The following is a 20,538-nucleotide window of genomic DNA, read 5'->3' as shown; positions in this document are numbered from 1 at the left end:
GTTTCTTCCCAGATCGTACTCAATATTTGTTTAGATGAAAACTGTTAAAGCATTTGTAATCGATTCAAGTAAACCCTCATTACTTCAAGAGGCTATTAGGAGATACTAAGAATATTTTCAGAGGAAATACACTCAGTCACACCACCACCACTTACAGGCCATCTTACTCTGCTGAAAGGTGGGCGGATTCAGGCCTGGTGTGCTCATCTTCCTCGTCCCAAATGGATCACTGCTCACCGCTGGCATTCCAAGGCCAGAACCAATACCAGAGCCAATGCCTGATCCCAGCGGACCTAGACAAAAGAAAAACATCCCACTTCAGTCCTCCATATAGTGTAATAAAAACACTATGCAAATATCTATGGCACGTTCTCTCCTCATACCTGGGTTACCTAGCTGTGAAGAGAGACTTCCAATCCCCCCAAATGGTGTGCTGGGGTTGGACAGTGGAGGGAAGGCCTTAGCTGGGGACTGGGGGTTGCTGAAAGCAGAGCCCAGCGGGGTGGGAAAGCCCTGCATACTCTGTGTGTGAGAGGTGGCAGAGCTGCCCAGGTTGAGGGAGCCCATGGCTGTCAGGGGATCCATCTAACACACAGAATGGAGCACCAGGTTGAGAAACCTGCCTTTCAGGCTAATGTTCACAATTATGTTATAAGACAAAACAATTGAATCAAATTTAGGGGATGATGAAAGTAATGCTTCTAGCTGATACACATTCCCCAAATAAACAGTGTTAGATAAAACTCTTCACCTGGTGAGGAGACACCGACACTTGCACAGGGGAAATTGCATCTAGGCTGCTGGTGCTGGGAGCGCGGCCCTTTGGCATGACCCCTGGTGGCGGCTGGCGGGCTTTGTTCATGACGTTGCTACAGTTGGCAGCCATGGTCAAGATCGTCTCGGAGAGCTCTTGAGTGACACTCCTGGAAAAACATTTAACATATACATACACCAAATAAAGAAGCGTCCCCTTTTCAGGACCATGTCTTTCAAACATCATTCGTAAAAATACAAATAACTTCACACAGATCTTCATTGTAAAAGGTTTAAACCGTTTCCAATGCTTGTTCAATGAACCATAAACAATGAATGAACATGCACCTGTGGAACGGTCATTAAGACTAACAGCTTACAAACGGTAGGCAATTAAGGTCACAGTTATGAAAACTTAGGACACTAAAGAGGCCTTTCTACTGACTCTGAAAAACACCAAAAGGAAGATGCCCAGGGTCCCTGCTCATCTGCGTGAACGTGCCTTAGGAATGCTGCAAGGAGGCATGAGGACTGCAGATGTGGCCAGGGCAATAAATTGCAACGTCCATACTCTGAGATGCTTAAGACAGCACTACAGGGATACAGGATGGACACCTGATCGCCCTCGCAGTGGCAGACCACATGTAACACCTACACAGGATCGGTACATCCGAACATCACACCTGCGGGACAGGTACAGAATGGCAACAACTGCCCAAGTTACCCCAGGAACGCACAATCCCTTCATCAGTGCTCAGACTGTCCGCAATAGGCTGAGAGATGCTGGACTGAGGGCTTGTAGGCCTGTTGTAAGGCAGGTCCTCACCAGACATCACCGGCAACAACGTCAACTACAGGGCACAAACCCACCGTCGCTGGACCAGACAGGACTGGCAAAAAGTGCTCTTCACTGACGAGTTGCGGTTTTGTCTCACCTGGGGTGATGGTCAGACTCACATTTATCATCAAAGGAATGAGCGTTACACTGAGGCCTGTATTCTGGGGCGGGATCGATTTGGAGGTGGAGGGTCCATCATGGTCTGGGGCGGTGTCACAGCATCATCGAACTGAGCTTGTGGTCATTGCAAGCAATCTCAACACAATGCGTTACAGGGAAGACATCCTCCTCTCTCATGTGGTACCCTTCCTGCAGGCTCATCCTGACATGACCCTCCAGCATGACAATGTCACCAGCCATACTGCTCATTCTGTGCGTGACTTCCTGCAAGATAAGAATGTCAGTGTTCCGCCACAGCCAGCGAAGAGCATGGAGCTCAATCCCATTGAACACGCCCGGGACCTGTTGGATCAGAGCCGTTCCCCCCAGAAATGTCCGGGAACTTGCAGGTGCCTTGGTGGAAGAGTGGTAACATCTCACAGCAAGAACTGGCAAACATGGTACAGTCTATGAGGTGGAGATGCACTGCATTACTTAATGCAGCTGGTGGCCACACCAGATACTGACTTACTTTTGATTTTGACCCCCCACCCCCTTTGTTCAGGGACACATTCAATTTCTGTTAATCACATGTCTGCAGAACTTGTTCAGTTTATGTCTCAGTTGTTGAATCTTTTTATGTTCATTGAAATATTTACACATGTTAAGTTTGCTGAAAATAAACACAGTTGACAGTGAGAGGACATTTTTTTTGGCTGAGTTTTATAAAAAATAAAACACTTCTAGATGAATATGATCATTGTAGATAATACAAGATAAGTTGAAATTAAATGAATTATGAAACTAGACCTTAAAGCACCATACAACATGACTGAGTAATGAAAGAGCAAATTTGATCATAGGCCCCATGATTCGCAAGGAGATTCCTGCAAAAATATTATTTGAAGATAGGTAAACCCACCCTGCACAGGACTGCAAACAACCCAGCATGGTAGCCATTGTTTCTGGGGGAAGGAGGGTGCTTTTGGGTTGGTCTTTTTCTAGGGCCAGACCACCAATGATAGAGGGACAACGTCTCTTCAGGAACGTAACACACGCCTGGATGAAGGGCTCCTAGAACAGCAAACAGGTCAATGACTCATGTACTAGATCCCTATAACTTCTTATAGCAAAGTGTATGTATGTATAGTGCTTGTAATTGCTGTAAATTAAAGGCTCAACTCACACCACTCACCCCATGCTCTCGGATTTTGTCAGTCAGCCATTTGTCAAGTTTGAGGTATTCACGGCGAGAGGCAAGTGCAGCAAGGTCAATAACGAAGGCAAATGGAGTACCATTAAGCAGCATAGATAGAGACTGAAAAACAAGAGGAACAGTTTGGATATTGCAAAAAAAACATTTGCCCAAAGTAGCCGTATAGCATACAAAATCAAAAATGTATATTTTGACCAATGGGTAAAATGGGTTAATTATGTAGATAATAAAATAAATTTAAAAAAAAGTGACATGAGGTTGGGACCATCATAATCCATTCAAAACTTAATGGAGTTTCTACCCTTGTAGGATGGTCAAAATTAGGGCAACTAAATCAATGAAGGCCAGAGAAAGAAAAAGGTAATAAATCAAGAAAATTGCATTGCATCAGTAAGGCTGGATTGTGTGTGAGGATTAACCTGTTTGGGCTAGGGGGCAGCATTTTCACTTTTGGATGAAAAGCGTGCCCAGAGTAAACTGCCCTTTCTGATTCCAGAAAATCACATTGTAGAATTTATGAATTTATTTGCAAATTATGGTGGAAAATAAACTTTTGTTATTGACCAAATACTTATTTATTTTGCACCATAATTTGCAAATAAATTCATTAAAAATCCTACAATGTGATTTTTTGTCTGTCATAGTTGAAGTGTACCTATGATGACAATTACAGGCCTCATCTTTTTAAGTGGGATAACTTGCACAATTGGTGGCTGACTAAATACTTTTTTGCCCCACTGTATATGCATATTATTAGTCGTATTGGATAGAAAACACTGAAGTTTCTAAAAAACTGTTTGAATGATGTCTGAGTATAACAGAACTCCCATGGCAGGCAAAAACCTGAAAAAATCCAAACAGGAAGTGGGAAATCCAAGGTTTGTAGTTTTTCAACTCAGCCCCTATTGAAGATAGGAAGTGCAAAGACCAATATCCCACTAAGGCTTCCACTAGATGTCAACTGTCTTTAGAATGTTGTTTGATGCTTCTACTATGAAGGGTGGCTGAATGAGAGGGGAATGAGTCAGAGGTCTGCCAGAAGTCACGAGCTCAGTCACGCGCATTCACATGAGGTAGCTCCAGTTCAATTGCTTTTCTACAGACAATGGAATTCTCCGGTTGGAACATTATTGAACATTTATGATAAAAACATCCTAAAGATTGATTCTATACATCGTTTGATGTGTTTCTACGACCAGTAATATAACTTTTGGGAATTTTAGTCCTACCTTTCCGCTGGATGTTGCATGCGCATTTCGACTAACAAGAGGTATATGGACATAAATGAACTTTATAGAACAAATCAAACATTTGTGGAACTGGGTGCATTCTGATGAGGATCATCAAAGGTAAGTGAATATTTATAATGCTATTTCTGACTAATGTTGACTGCGCAACATGGCGGATATCTCTTTTGGCTGGTTTGGACTCTGAGCTCCGTACTCAGATTATTGCATGGTATGCTTTTTCCGTAAAGTTATTTTGAAATCTGACGCCGCGGTTGCATTAAGGAGAAGTATATCTAAAGTTCCATGCATTAGTTGTATTTTCATCAACGTTTATAATGAGTATTTATGTAAATTGATGTGGCTCTCTGCAAAATCACCACATGTTTTGGAAGCAAAACATTACTGAACATAACATGCCAATGTAAAATTTGATTTTTGGATATAAATATGAACTTCACCAAACAAAACATACATGTACTGTATAACATGAAGTCCTATGAGTGTCATCTGATGAAGATCAAAGGTTAGTGATTCATTTTATCACTATTTGTGCTTTTTGTGACTCCTCTTTGGCTGGAAAAATGGCTGGGTTTTTCTGTGACTTGTTGGTGACCTAACAATCGTTTGTGGAGCTTTCGCTGTAAAACATTTTTGAAACCAGACACTGTGGCTGGATTAACCTGTTGTGACTAGGGGGCAGTATTTTCATTTTTGGAAAAATAACATTCCCAAAGTAAACGGGATATTTTGTCAGGACAAGATGCTAGAATATGCATATAATTGATAGCTTGGGATAGAAAACACTAAAGTTTCCAAAACTGTAAAAATATTGTCTGAGTATAACAGAACTGATATTGCAGACGAAAGCCTGAGAAAAATCCAATCCGGAAGTGACTCATGTTTTGAAAGCTCTGCGTTCCAATGCGCCCCTATTGAGTAGTGAATGGGCTATCAACCAGATTACTTTTCTACGTATTCCCCAAGGTGTCTACAGCATTGTGACGTAGTTTTACGCCTTTATGTTGAAGAATACCCGTAAGCGGCAACATTGTGTAAGTGGTCACCTGATGGCTCTGAGTGATTCCCGCGTAAAATACAGAGGTAGCCATTTTTCCTTTCGCTCCTACTGAAAAACCAATTGTCCCGGTGGATATATTACCGAATAGATATTTGAAAAACACCTGAGGATTGATTATAAACAACGTTTGCCATGTTTCTGTCGATATTATGGAGCTAATTTGGAATATTTTCCGGCGTTTGTGACAGCAATTTCCGGTCGATTTCTCAGCCAAAAGTGAACAACAAACGGAGCTATTTCGCCTACAAAAATAATATTTTGGGAAAAAAGGAACATTTGCCATCTAACTGGGAGTCTCGTGAGTGAAAACATCCGAAGCTCATCAAAAGGTAAACTATTTAATTTGATTGATTTTCTGATTTGTGACCAAGTTACCTGCTGCTAGCTGGACATAATGCTATGCTAGGCTATCGATAAACTTACAAATGCTTGTCTGGCTTTGGCTGTAAACATATTTTGAAAAGCTGAGATGACAGGGTGATTAACCTCTTGAAACTCTGGGGGCAGTATTTCATTTTTGGATGAAAAACATTCCCGTTTTAAACAAGATATTTTGTCACGAAAAGATGCTCGACTATGCATATAATTGACAGCTTTGGAAAGAAAACACTGACGTTTCCAAAACTGCAAAGATATTATCTGTGAGTGCCACAGAACTGATGCTACAGGCGAAACCAAGATGAAATTTCAAACAGGAAATGACCCAGATTTTGGAGGCGCTGTGTTCCAATGTCTCCTTATATGGCTGTGAATGCGCAAGGAATGAGCCTACACTTTCTGTCGTTTCCCCAAGGTGTTTGCAGCATTGTGATGTATTTGTAGGCATATCATTGGAAAATTGACCATAAGAGACTACATTTACCAGGTGTCCGCTGGGTGTCCTCCGTTGAAACTATTGCTTAATCTCCAGGTGCGTGCATTTTACCATTTGGTTCAGAGGAGAAACCAAACGGCCACGCGTGATTTATCATCGAATAGATATGTGAAAAACACCTTGAGGATTGATTCTAAACAACGTTTGGCATGTTTGTCGATATTATGGAGTTAATTTGGAAAAAAGTTTGCCGTTGTAATGACTGAATTTTCGGGGTTTTTCTCAGCCAAACGTGATGAACAAAACGGAGCGATTTCTCCTACACAAATAATATTTTTGGAAAAACTGAACATTTGCTATCTAACTGAGAGTCTCCTCATTGAAAACATCCGAAGTTCTTCAAAGGTAAATGATTTTATTTGAAGGCTTTTCTTGTTGTGAAAATGTTGCCTGCTGAATGCTAGGCTTAATGCTATGCTAGCTATCAATACTCTTACACAAATGCTTGTGTAGCTATGGCTGAAAAGCATTTTTTGAAAATCTGAGATGACAGTGTTGTTAACAAAAGGCTAAGCTTATGAGCCAATATATTTATTTCATTTGCGATTTTCATGAATAGTTAACGTTGCGTAATGGTAATGAGCTTGAGGCTATAATTACGCTCGCGGATACGGGTTTGCTCGTCGCAACAGGTTAACAAAAGGCTAAGCTGTCTCTCCATATATTTCACTTGTGATTTTCATGAATAGGAATATTTTCGAGTAATATTTATGTCCGTTGCGTTATGCTAATTAGTGTCAGTCGATGATTATGCTCCCGGATCCGGGATGGGTAGTATCAAGAAGTCACTCCAGACCTGACTGCCCTCAACCAGCACAAAAACATCCTGTGGCGGACTGCAATAGCATCGAATAGTCCCCGCGATATGCAACTGTTCAGGGAGGTCAGGAACCAATACACGCAGTCAGTCAGGAAAGCTAAGGCCAGCTTCTTCAGGCAGAAATTTGCATCCTGTAGCTCCAACTCCAAAAAGTTCTGGGACACTGTGAAGTCCATGGAGAACAAGAGCACCTCCTCCCAGCTTCCCACTGCACTGAGGCTAGGTAACACGGTCACCACCGATAAATCCATGATTATCGAAAACTTCAACAAGCATTTCTCAACGGCTGGCCATGCCTTCTGCCTGGCTACTCCAACCTCGGCCACTCCAACCTCGGCCAACAGCTCCGTCCCCCACGCAGCTACTCGCCCAAGCGTCCCCAGCTTCTCCTTTTCCCAAATCCAGATAGCAGATGTTCTGAAAGAGCTGCAAAACCTGGACCTGTACAAATCAGCTGGGCTTGGCAATCTGGACCCTCTATTTCTGAAACTATCCGCCGCCATTGTCGCAACCCCTATTACCAGCCTGTTCAACCTCTCATATCGTCTGAGATCCCCAAGGATTGGAAAGCTGCCGCAGTCATCCCCCTCTTCAAAGGGGGAGACACCCTGGACCCAAACTGTTACAGACCTATATCCATCCTGCCCTGCCTATCTAAGGTCTTCGAAAGCCAAGTCAACAAACAGGTCACTGACCATCTCGAATCCCACCGTACCTTCTCGGCTGTGCAATCTGGTTTCCGAGCCGGTCACGGGTGCACCTCAGCCACGCTCAAGGTACTAAACGATATCATAACCGCCATCGATAAAAGACAGTACTGTGCAGCCGTCTTCATCGACCTTGCCAAGGCTTTCGACTCTGTCAATCACCATATTCTTATCGGCAGACTCAGTAGCCTCGGTTTTTCTGATGACTGCCTTGCCTGGTTCACCAACTACTTTGCAGACAGAGTTCAGTGTGTCAAATCGGAGGGCATGCTGTCCGGTCCTCTGGCAGTCTCTATGGGGGTGCCACAGGGTTCAATTCTCGGGCCGACTCTTTTCTCTGTATATATATCAATGATGTTGCTCTTGCTGCGGGCGATTCCCTGATCCACCTCTACGCAGACGACACCATTCTATATACTTCCGGCCCGTCCTTGGACACTGTGCTATCTAACCTCCAAACGAGTTTCAATGCCATACAACACTCCTTCCATGGCCTCCAACTGCTCTTAAACGCTAGTAAAACCAAATGCATGCTTTTCAACCGTTCGCTGCCTGCACCCGCACGCCTGACTAGCATCACCACCCTGGATGGTTCCGACCTAGAATATGTGGACATCTATAAGTACCTAGGTGTCTGGCTAGACTGTAAACTCTCCTTCCAGACTCATATCAAACATCTCCAATCGAAAATCAAATCTAGAGTCGGCTTTCTATTCCGCAACAAAGCCTCCTTCACTCACGCCGCCAAACTTACCCTAGTAAAACTGACTATCCTACCGATCCTCGACTGCGGCGAGGTCATCTACAAAATTGCTTCCAACACTCTACTCAGCAAACTGGATGCAGTTTATCACAGTGCCATCCGTTTTGTCACTAAAGCACCTTATACCACCCACCACTGCGACCTGTATGCTCTAGTCGGCTGGCCCTCGCTACATATTCGTCGCCAGACCCACTGGCTCCAGGTCATCTACAAGTCCATGCTAGGTAAAGCCCCCGCCTTATCTCAGTTCACTGGTCACAATGGCAACGCCCACCCGTAGCACGCGCTCCAGCAGGTGTATCTCACTGATCATCCCTAAAGCCTACACCTCATTTGGCCGCCTTTCGTTCCAGTTCTCTGCTGCCTGTGACTGGAACGAATTGCAAAAATCGCTGAAGTTGGAGACTTTTATCTCCCTCACCAACTTCAAACATCTGCTATCTGAGCAGCTAACCGATCGCTGCAGCTGTACATAGTCTATCGGTAAATAGCCCACCCATTTTTACCTTCCTCATCCCCATACTGTTTTTATTTATTTACTTTTCTGGTCTTTTGCACACCAATATCTCTACCTGTACATGACCATCTGATCATTTATCACTCCAGTGTTAATCTGCAAAATTGTAATTATTCGCCTACCTCATGCCTTTTGCACACAATGTATATAGACTCTCTTTTTTTCTACTGTGTTATTGACTTGTTAATTGTTTACTCCATGTGTAACTGTGTTGTCTGTTCACACTGCTATGCTTTATCTTGGCCAGGTCGCAGTTGCAAATGAGAACTTGTTCTCAACTAGCCTACCTGGTTAAATAAAGGTGAAATAAAATAAATAAAAACGATAAAATTATCTTTAAAATGGTGCCTAATACTTGTATGTTTGAGAAATTTGATTTATAAGATCTGTTGATTTGTATTTGGCACCCTGCAATTTCATTGGCTGCTGGCGCTAGCGGAACCCGGTTCCCAGACAGGTTAATCAGCATGATCATTACACAGGTGCACCTTGTGATGGAAACAATAAAAGGCACCTATAAAATGGGCAATGTCTCAAGTTGAAGGAGCATCCAATTGGCATGCTGACTGCAGGAATGTCCACCAGAGCTGTTGACAGAGAATTTAATGTTCATTTCTCTACCATAACACACCCCCATAATTTTGGAGAATATGGCAGTATGCCCAACTGGCCTCACAACCGCAGACCACGTGTTACCACGCCAGTCCAGGACCTCTACATCCGGCTTCTTCACACGCGGGATAGTCAGACCAGCCACCCAATGATACTGATGGGCCTATGCCCTCCCAGGCCCACCCATGAAATTCATAGATTAGGGCCTAATTAATTTGTTTGTTGATTGATTTCCTTATATGAATGAACTGTAACTCCGTAAATCTTTGAAATTATTGCATTTATATTTTTGTTCATTATACTTCCCCAGTCAGATGAACTTGTGGATACCATTTGTCCGTGTCCAGTATAAAGAAAGTTGGAGGTAGTTTCGCAAGCCTAGGCTAACTAGTGTTAGCACAATGGCATTGTATCTGCGAGCTGACAATGCTATTTTCCTGAATTTCCCCCCCCTCTGGTCTCCACTGATTTAGTCACCCTAATTTCAACCATCCTTACAAGGGTAAAAACAACTGAGGTGAGAGATATACATTTTTAGACATGGCATGACATGTAGTACTTTCATATTTTAGTATACACTGTTCCTATTCATGTGAAGTTCCTGTAATTTTTTAAAGACTTCTCACAAAAACAAGAGTATCTATGAAATGTCAACAGAGCACTGAGTGTACTCCAAGCTTTTTATTTTCAAAACCTTCACATTTATTTCACTTTACATTTATTTCAGCTCGGGTCATGCTAATTTTGCGACCCGCAGAAACAACTTGGAAGACGAGGACCACAAAATATAAAATCCTCAAACGTTTAGGCGATAAAGCTGCACCGCTCCTTCAACAGAGCTTGGTGCTTATTATTGGATGTATTAGGTTACAATACCCGACTTTTTAAATATAATGTTAACGATATGTTAGGGAACCACCAGGCTGAACAACTCAGAACATGAAGAATCAATTGTCTTGGTAAAAATGTATTTTATAACATAAGCAAGTGAAATGCCATCAACAAAATGCATTTTAACAAAATGCGTTTTAACCCACTGGGCAGAATGGGTGAACACCATACCTTCACAAAACTATACCACATTTCCTGAAAAAAAAAAAAAACATGGATCCCTCCCTACCTTCAAGTCCTGGGCCACATCCAGGATGCGGGACAGCTTTGCCTGGTCGTACTGCTCCCCTCTCATGTACCACTCAGCCATAGAGTGCATGATCAGCTGACGGATAGAGGGGGACTGGCCCTGTCCATGCCAGGCGTAGTGTAAGATGATAGCAGAGTTGGGGTGGTTGCCCAGGAAGATTGGCATGAGGGTGGAGATGAGCTCGTGGCGCAGGGTGTGCCAGGAGGTGCTTATCTGCAGCAGCGCCAGCACCAGCATGTCGGGACAGTGCTTGATGGGGAAGCTGAAGAGCTGCTTTACCTGCTCGTACTGGCCCACCTCAGAGAGGCGCAGGAGGCTTTCCACCAGGTCCAGGCTCTTCCTGTGAGGCGATAATCACAAATAAAGTATATCAAATGGCATGACATTGTTCTAATAATTAATGTAAAGGAGTACCTGGTATTGTGGAGGTCAGGAGAACTGTTTTACGTACCAGGTGGCTATCTCTCGATTATCGTCCTCAGGTGGGGCCTTCAGTATGTCAATTGCTACGGTGTGGCAGGGGTAGTCAGCAAAGCAGAACACATCTGGGCTCATGAGGGAGTGCTGGATGAATGACAGCTGGAAGAGAGTGATAATGGTCATGAGGGCTGAGGAGAGGAGTTCATTGATGTGAATGAAGGAGTTTGTTACCGCCGGAAATAAGACCAAAGTGTTGTCTTGTCATTTACATAAACCTGACCCATTCTCCTCCCAACCTGACCCATTCTCCTCCTTACCTGTCCTTCAGCATGCTTCCAGGGCCGGTAGATTAGGTCGACAGGGAACACCTCCATGCCCAGGCCCCTCTGGATCCCATACACCACCATCTGCAGTCCCTTGCTGTCCCGGATTAGGAATCCAGGGTGGTCAAGCTCATAGGTCACCTCTTTAAAGTTCAGATTGGGGTTCTAAAATATAAAAAGGACATTCTGTACAAAGTGCAAGACATGAATGGCCAACTGAAGGGGAATAACATGTAATTCCACTATAACTTACAACTTCTTTGACCACATCAATTAGAACTTCTACATTCCAGGTGTGCGCCTGAGAGCCATCACTTTTGTCCTTTCCATCACTCCAAATGCCACTGCCCGGAGCCGAGATGGACTGAAGAAAAAAGAAAAACAATCGTATACTTAGAGCGCAATGTCATTTTTTTTTTTTTTTAACAGAGCTTCAGTAAGTTACCATCAGGTCAACCCTCACCTGTAGGGGGATTCCATCAGACAAGCCAGAGTGGGTGCGGGCCATCATCCCCAGGACCCTGGCCACCTGGCTGGCAGTAACCTCTCGCACCCCATACTGTAGGATTATGTTGCGGCATTCATCGAGGCTTAGAATGAAAGACAGACAATACATTAACAGGGGTAACGGACATTGAATTCCTTAGTGGTCATGCATGACATCAAAAACTATTTGTAATTTGCATTTCAGTTGCTAAATATCAGTCACCTTGCACAAAAGCCATAGCCAACTTCCTGCATGAACTCTGCGAGAGAACTCTCCATCATGGTCTTGGCTAACTCTCCCGAGTCTGGCAGAATCCTGTCCATCAGAATGTCCCGTTTTTCAGGGTATAGAAGTGGTGCGAGCACCACAGGGCAGCGCTCCTGCGGGAAATCTGAACCAGAATATTTAATTAATGGGGCAACATGTACAAAACGACCAGATTGTTGTGAATGAAGGAATGAGAGTTTGTGTTACTTCTGGAAATAATTAACATTTCCTTTCAAGTAGTGCGTCTATGCCCCTCACCTCTGCACAGTGTCTTGAGGAACGTGTCAATCTGCTCTTGTCCGACCCCGCTGGCTCCCTTCTGTCCAAAAAGAAGATGAGAGAGGAGCAGGTGCAGGACCTCTATGGCAATATCTTGGAAGCCACCTTCCTGGTTTCCTCCAAGGTCCGCGTCCACGTACGAGCGGAGGAGGTCCGGGAGCCTTTGTTTGACGAACTGCGCGGCTAAAGACAAATGGGGAAATATTTCAAATAAATACTTGTATAAGGATGAAATGGTCACCGGTTTCACGATAAACCACTGTATAAAACCCGACGATTAGTATTACCGTTTTACATTTTAATCATTAAAACCATGTTTGATTACCACGGATTGAAAAATTCATGGTAAATTCTGTCCTGCATCAACCAAAGTTAGCAACAGCCTTACGCAGGCACAGCATGCAACATGGGTTTTGTTTTGTGTGAAAACATGGCAGAAGGCAGTGACAGCGCTCTGCAGATTTTTCAGCCTTCTAAGAGGACCAAATCTGAAGTGTGGTAGTATTTTGGGTTTCACAAGAGTGCTGAGGGAAGCTTAATCGAAGATGGTCACACTATCTGCAGAACATCCAAGGGACTGGAGATGGTGGTGTATGGGATCCAGAGGGGCCTGGGGGTGTTCCCTGTCGACCTAATCTACCGGCCCTGGAAGCATGCTGAGGGACAGGTAAGGAGGAGAATGGGTCAGGTTGGGAGGAGATTGGGCCAGGTTTATGTAAATGTCAAGACACTTAACACTTGTCTTATTTCCAGAGGTAACAAACTCCTTCATTCACATCAATGAACTCCTCTCCTCATGACCATTATCACTCTCTTCCAGCTGTCATTCATCCAGCACTTCCTCATGAGCCCAGATGTGTTCTGCTTTGCTGACTACCCCTGCCACACCGTAGCAATTGACATACTGAAGGCCCCACCTGAGGACGATAATCGAGAGATAGCCACCTGGTACGTAAATGACCTACACAATACCAGGTACTCCTTTACATTAACACTTCAAAACTCTTGAGTCATCTTCATGACCACCAACCACTACTTTATAGCGAATACAAGCGAAGTTAACTTTTAGCTCAATGCATGATGTGGGGGAAAACGTCATGGTTTGTCTGTAACTTGCTAACAGCTTGTCAATAATGTAAACTGAAGCTTTCAGTGTTAACTACCCTTGTAAAAACACTACACGTTCTGCTGCTGTATGCGTCATGTGTCTGCAGACTACTCGCCCATTGCACACGATAACATGTTATGTAGTCACACAACCAATCTATTTTGTTAATTTAAAATCTGTCAGTCGTCGACTTGGTTGTAAAGGTGTTCCAACAGGAGAAACACTTTAGACTCCTATAAAATACTCCATTATTTCTGTCAAATGTTGGGCTCATTGCAAATACCATCACCGTCTTAACAGAGTGGGCGTGCAGCAGGCAAACCCAGTGATGCACCTGGTCCCTCATCTAGTTGACACAGACAATCGAGCAAGCATTTAAAAAGGCAGGGTGCTTATGCAAAAAAATGCTCAAGACCTCACTCCAGCCCTTTCATATTACATTGCCACGGACATGGTGCCACTTCAAATTGTTGAGAGGCTTGGCTTTCTGGGGCTGATAAAGGTTGCCGTGCCTCACTACAAAGTGAGTGCTGCTAATTTAGCTGTTTATTTGATTTGCTTACTTAAGGTTGTGTTCATTTAAACCTGCACTAGGGAAGCTTACTTCATCGCCACATGGTGCCATTTTTTATGTTATTATTTTAAAGTTTATGCACACAAAAAGTACATAGTCCATAGCTAATTTTATTTGTTGTTTTTAATATAAAACTTGGTGAAATTATTTCAGTATGTGTATCAGTACTTTTTGAACATTTCCAGCACATTTGAACAATAACGCAATAATACTGATAAGTGATAATTTGTCACTATAATTGTGATATGAAATGTTCATACCGTTTCATCTCTAGACTTGTAAAACGGATGTCAAGCTTCTTGCTTAGAGAGTACGGCTTCCTCCTGATTCAGCTCAGAGGCTTGAACACAGGACCTCTGCCTTTTTAGCACACGTGACTGGCCCTTGCGAAGCATTTTTTTAACAGTTGTGCCACCCGAAAAGCTAGCTATTTTTTGGCCCATGTAGGGACACATCAGGCTATGGAGTGAGTTTCACACATTTCCATGTGCTACACTTGGACACCTTGATAACAGAATAGCTCATGTGACCCCCCATACAGATAAAACATTGCGTGGTTTCAAATCAGCAGGTATAGTCAAATGATTAAATATAAAACTGAGTTTACCAAAACCACGAAGGTCTGCGTTGCACGAATTCAGCAAAGCAAGGCCAAATATAACCTTAGGGGAAAAAAGAAAGATTTATGTAGAATCTCAAATTGCTTGGCATATTATTTTTAAACACTTACAATAAAAAACACCATCTGACAACATACATTTCCACATTACTTTACTTACTTCCTGAACCTTGCTTAACTTGAGAACTTTACTCAACTGAGTAAACAAGTGGGTGGAAGGCTTCAAACTCTGAAAATGATAAAGGTTAGAAAACATTACACAGTTATTCTGATGCAGACAGTCATTTTGTCACAGAGGTCTAACGTGCACCCACTTCATCACTGCAGAAAATGTACAATAATATTTATGAATTGCTAAATTATTTTACGAAGATAAGAAAATAAGCACGTCTCCTACCTTCTGGTAGTGCAAGGGATTGTCGATTGTGTAGCAGAGTGTTGAAATAAAATTTGGCTTTGAAATCAGTGAAACACACTCCTGGATCAGAAACTGTGTCTTGGTCAAGTGGGCAAACGAAGGTAAAAGGGAGAAGGGGGAACATAACAGAACAGGTTAAGGACAAAATAGGAAAGCAGAGTCACTTTCTAAAATAATAAAGGCAAGATAGACAATACCAATGATAAGGAAATTTAAAGAAACCCTTAATCCTCATTGCTAACATCTGTTTAGCAACTGGTGTAATGAGTATTATTAATCAGAAATTACCTGATGGAAATCTTTGCCACTGCTTTTACCATCGCCACTGAAATCCACATGGGAGAAAAGACAGCGTAACAAATGCCTGTCTGCCTCAGGGCCGTGACGATTCACTATCTGTTGGGACAGAACACATTCAACAAAATAACAAATAACAGGTCAGCCGTCAGAGCCACAATATAATTGTCAGACCTAATGCAATTCTAAACCCAGGGTTCTCTCTGCATAGAAACATCTTGTTTATTCAGGCCACCTATATCCAAACATAGCCATTCAAACGTCTGAAAATGTGTGTACTGCTTTTGTGGCAAAACTTAAAAAATAAAAAAAATTGTGCGCATAATACCACATGCTACTCACATGTTGTATATCCTGCTGGCTGGCTCTGTAGTTTTTCTTAGTTAAATTGTCCACCAAGTAGCTGATTTGAGACAAAGCCAGCGAGAGCGAGTCAAGATTCATTGCTGGTTGGGGCGGAAGCAGGCGGCCGTGCCCGGCGCAAAATCACCATTATTCCCCTTAAGTCACTTCAGTGATAGGATACTTCTGCCCCCGCCCCCGCCCCCCCCCCAGGTGTGAAAATGTTTTACAGCAAGCTACTTCTGTCAGTGGATCTTGATACAAGGTAAAGTCCCTCAGTGCGACATCAAGTTCAGAATCTGAAAATAACCAAGAGAGAAAACTGGTTAATACAGATGCACATAAAAACAGTACAAACTCATTGAGCAAATACTACATAGTAGGTAGCCTAGTGGTTAGAGCGTTGAGCCAGTAACCGAAAGGTTGCTAGATCGAATCCATGAGCTGACATGGTAAAAATCTTTAATTCTGCCCCTGAACAAGGGAGAGAATAAGAATTTGTTCTTAACGAACTTGCCTAGTTAAATTAAAGGTTTTAAAGTACACTGCTCAAAGAAATTAAGGGAACACTAAAATAACACATCCTAGATCTGAATGAATGAAATATTCTTATTAAATACTTTTTTTATTTACATAGTTGAATGTGCTGACAACAAAATCACACAAACATGATCAATGGAAATCAAATTTATCAACCCATGGAGGTCTGGATTTGGAGTCACACTCAAAATTAAAGTGGAAAACCACACTACAGGCTGATCCAACTTTGATGTAATGTCCTTAAAACAAGTCAAAATGAGACTCAGTAGTGTGTGTGGCCTCCGCGTGCCTGTATGACCTCCCTACAACACCTGGGCATGCTCCTGATGAGGTGGCGGATGGTCTCCTGAGGGATCTCCTCCCAGACCTGGACTAAAGCATCCGCCAACTCCTGGACAGTCTGTGGTGCAACGTGGCGTTGGTGGATGGAGCGAGACATAATGTCCCAGATGTGCTCAATTGGATTCAGGTCTGGGGAACGGGCAGGCCAGTCCATAGCATCAATGCCTTCCTCTTGCAGGGACTGCTGACACACTCCAGCCACATGAGGTCTAGCATGGTCTTGCATTAGGAGGAACCCAGGGCCAACCGCACCAGCATATGGTCTCACAAGGGGTCTGAGGATCTCATCTCGGTACCTAATGGCAGTCAGGCTACCTCTGGCGAGCACATGGAGGGCTGTGCGGCCCCCCCAAAGAAATGCCACCCCACACCATCACTGACCACCAAACCGGTCATGCTGGAGGATGTTGCAGGTAGCAGAACGTTCTCCACGGCGTCTCCATTGCAGGCAGCAGAACGTTCTCCACGGCGTCTCCAGACTGTCACGTGCTCAGTGTGAACCTGCTTTCATCTGTGAAGAGCACAGTGGCAAACTTGCCAATCTTGGTGTTCTCTGGCAAATGCCAAACATCCTGCACGGTGTTGGGCTGTAAGCACCTGTGGACGTCGGGCCCTCATACCACCCTCATGGAGTCTGCTTCTGACCGTTTGAGCAGACACGCACATTTGTGGCCTGCTGGAGGTCATTTTGCAGGGCTCTGGCAGTGCTCCTCCTGCTTCTCCTTGCACAAAGGCAGAGGTAGCGGTCCTGCTGCTGGGTTATTGCACTTCTACGGCCTCCTCCACGTCTCCTGATGTACTGGCCTGTCTCCTGGTAGCGCCTCCATGCTCTGAACACTACGCTGACAGACACAGCAAACCTTCTTGCCAAGGCTTGCATTGATGTGCCATCCTGGGTGAGCTGCACTACCTGAGCCACTTGTGTGGGTTGTAGACTCCGTCTCATGCTACCACTAGAGTGAAAGCACTGCCAGCATTCAAAAGTGACCAAAACATCAGCCAGGAAGCATAGGAACTGAGAAGTGGTATGTGGTCACCACCTGCAGGACCACTCCTTTATTGGGGGTGTCTTGCTAATTGCCTATAATTTCCACCTGTTGTCTATCCATTTGCACAACAGCATGTGAAATTTATTGTCAATCAGTGTTGCTTCCTAAGTGGACAGTTTGATTTCACAGAAGTGTGATTGACTTGGAGTTACATTGTGTTGTTTAAGTGTTCCCTGGTATAATCCTGATTCACACACCAACGCAATACAAAAAAACAAAACAACTTTAAATGTAATATGAACAAGTTCTCATTTACAACTGCGACCCAGCCAATATAACGCAAAGCAGTGCGACAAAAACAACAGAGTTACAAACAAACGTACAGTCAATAACACAACATAAAAATATAAAAATCTATGTAAGTTACAGTGTGTGGAAATGTAGAAGAGTAGGGTAGTAGGCTAACTAAAAAACAGCAACAACTTGCTAGCTAGTTAATCAGCTACTTCGCAACTTACAGGTAGAAAGTCACCATGACCGAGTTATAACGATGGTCACTTCTACATTTGCACACACTGTAACTTATAGATATTTATATTTTGGGTTATTGACTGCACGTTTGTTTCTAACTCTGTTTGTGTCGTACTGCTTTGCTTTATCTTGGCCGGGTCGCAGTTGTAAATGAGAACTAAGTTTAAGTTTGCCCAAACAAATTATCAATGTTAGCGAAAACTATGTCCACAACGTCGGTCTAAGTAAAACTACCAAGTTGGGCCTTGACTTGATGCACACCCTTTAACCGTTACTACCAGTCCAATCAGCATCGTGTGCGCTGATAATACGGATGATTTCCTATATTTCTCTTCTACACTGACAACACGTGGTTAATCAATGAATAACCAAGCCAAAGTCGTTTAGATACTTAAAGCGAGTTATATTAATTTCTCACGTAGGTAGCTAGCTATGATTTCAGTGTCCCAGTAATAATGCAAATTAAACGTTAGTGAAAATACTAACGTTAGCTAGCTAACCGCAACTAAGTTAACGTTCGCATTTGTCGTGTGTGTCTCAATTAAACAATTCAATGTGTTATAGTCCACGTAGATAACCTACTTCGCTAGCATCTGTTCACTCAATCTTCGGCAACATCTCGTTAGTTAGCAAACTTCGCTCACGTTAGCTAATAATATCAACGATAGCCATGTTTGCTAGATGCAGAATGTAACTGACCAACTTGGTTCGTTAACGTTAGTTACATAACGTTAACCATCTGACATCTAAGTTACTGTTTACAAGTCAACTTATCCATTGAGACAAAGAGCTAGCCAGCTAACGTTAACTAGCCGGATAAGCAAGCACATTGCGTTTGCCAACACCAGCTAGCTAGCTAAATTAGCATATGTGGCAAACGTCAGCCAGCTAATGTTAGCTAACGTCAACGCTCAGAAGGCCGTATGTTAGTTAGCCAACGACAGAAAAACAAGCTAACGTTAGTTACATTTGTTTACGTTGCAAAGCCAACAATTCTATAAACACTAGTTAGCTGGTCAATACACTAGCGATCGATTATTAGTTACGTTATTGTCAATGTGAATACATTGTCAACAAACTAACTAACGTTAACTAACCTAACTGCTAGGTAATTTAGCTATGTATGTATGTATGTATGTATGTGTATATGAATGAATGAATGACCAGGTACCGTAACTAGCCAACTAGTGTTAGTTAACGTTGACTAGTTCATATAAACGTTAGCATGACAATGTTCTCGGAGTACAGCATCCACAAACTCGAAATGAGTAAGCCATGTTAAACGTTAATATATGGACATTTTCACTAACCAACTCTACTTTGAGATGGGACCATCCAACTGTTCCTAGCTGGCGAACTTTAGCCAACGCTACTGTAGTACGCTAGCTTGTCTTTGCTCACGTTAACTACGACGCCTAACGGGTAGTCGCACACTTTTTAGCTTACTAATGTGTCCTAAATATTTTTTAAATACCGCCGATTCTTTGCAATATAATGTTTTAAAAAAAACGTACCATGGTTCCCAAAATGTATTTGTGATATTCATTCCTTTTGGGTTGCTCTCCTTCCAGTTCAGTTTGATTTTTCAAAATAAAATGGCGACTGTCATCCCCGCGCGCACACAGTGCAGTTTTCACTTTAGTGCTCGAGCCCGGGCTCGCGTCACTATAATTGTGCATGCCATGCTTCCACATGAGCTAAATAGAAAACGAGATCAATTGATAATACATTTATCCTAAATGTACTTGGGCCATGCACCTAATACCATCCACCAAAATGTGTTTGAATGTAACAACAGTCAATGTAGATATACCCATTGGGCTGATTCTGATCATTTGGCAACTTCATTGTAATCTCTGTATATTTAGTTTCACAATGATCTTTTCTAAAGGAGGACTATAATAACAGTATATTGTTTGGTTTCCAGGCCCCCCTCCGTCAGTGTCACTGTTCACAGCTCTGCAATTACAGATGGGTTGGAGATGGCCCCATTTTGGTTGGGCTGAGAATAGCTTCTGCCATATGGTTTACACCAGTCATGGACTGTTTTAAGGCTGTCCAGAATCCATGCCTTTCAAATCAGTGAGCACTGAAGAGATTGAGAAAAGGGCACAGCAACAATTTAGTGTCTTGGGACTCTGTGTCCCCCTACTGCTGAAATATGGAACTCCAACACAAGGCACATTACATTTGTGCACTGTTGCATAATAATGACCAACCTGCTATATGTAAGTGTGGTACTATGAAAACCTCTAGCACTGTTTGATCTCCAAACATGCACATTGTAGATGGAAATAAAAAAATTACAAATATTGCTTTACATTATCTCTCACAGTAGTCATTGGTGACAGACGT

General features: G+C 43.0%; 1 protein-coding gene across 3 annotated transcripts in view; it reads right to left on the bottom strand.

Moving 5' to 3' along the window:
• LOC139374443 (CCR4-NOT transcription complex subunit 1-like) overlaps positions 1-19,813 on the bottom strand; it is a 36,148-nt gene extending 16,335 nt beyond the window's left edge. Inside the window, exons 1-18 of one of the 3 annotated variants that reach the window (XM_071115493.1) lie at positions 19,698-19,813; positions 15,782-16,080; positions 15,431-15,538; positions 15,122-15,220; positions 14,885-14,953; positions 14,713-14,767; positions 12,403-12,606; positions 12,100-12,268; positions 11,854-11,980; positions 11,644-11,754; positions 11,385-11,555; positions 11,099-11,226; positions 10,627-10,987; positions 2,886-3,008; positions 2,613-2,764; positions 752-923; positions 384-585; positions 156-293 (exon numbers count right to left, since the gene is read on the bottom strand). In XM_071115493.1, coding sequence (XP_070971594.1) covers positions 156-293; positions 384-585; positions 752-923; positions 2,613-2,764; positions 2,886-3,008; positions 10,627-10,987; positions 11,099-11,226; positions 11,385-11,555; positions 11,644-11,754; positions 11,854-11,980; positions 12,100-12,268; positions 12,403-12,606; positions 14,713-14,767; positions 14,885-14,953; positions 15,122-15,220; positions 15,431-15,538; positions 15,782-15,883 — 2,491 coding nt within the window. In that variant the 5' untranslated portion in view covers positions 15,884-16,080; positions 19,698-19,813. Of the gene's footprint in view, positions 1-155; positions 294-383; positions 586-751; positions 924-2,612; positions 2,765-2,876; positions 3,009-10,626; positions 10,988-11,098; positions 11,227-11,384; positions 11,556-11,643; positions 11,755-11,853; positions 11,981-12,099; positions 12,269-12,402; positions 12,607-14,712; positions 14,768-14,884; positions 14,954-15,121; positions 15,221-15,430; positions 15,539-15,781; positions 16,081-19,697 lie in introns of all 3 variants that reach the window. The other 2 variants (XM_071115485.1, XM_071115490.1) reach the window with 2 other exon arrangements.
• Positions 19,814-20,538: the final 725 nt, after the last annotated feature.

The sequence above is a fragment of the Oncorhynchus clarkii genome, chromosome 2 (genome assembly GCF_045791955.1).
Source record: "Oncorhynchus clarkii lewisi isolate Uvic-CL-2024 chromosome 2, UVic_Ocla_1.0, whole genome shotgun sequence".
Taxonomy (NCBI): Eukaryota; Metazoa; Chordata; class Actinopteri; order Salmoniformes; family Salmonidae; genus Oncorhynchus; species Oncorhynchus clarkii.
Note: the sequence above shows the minus strand (reverse complement) of the source record. Positions and strands in the feature narration are given on the sequence as shown.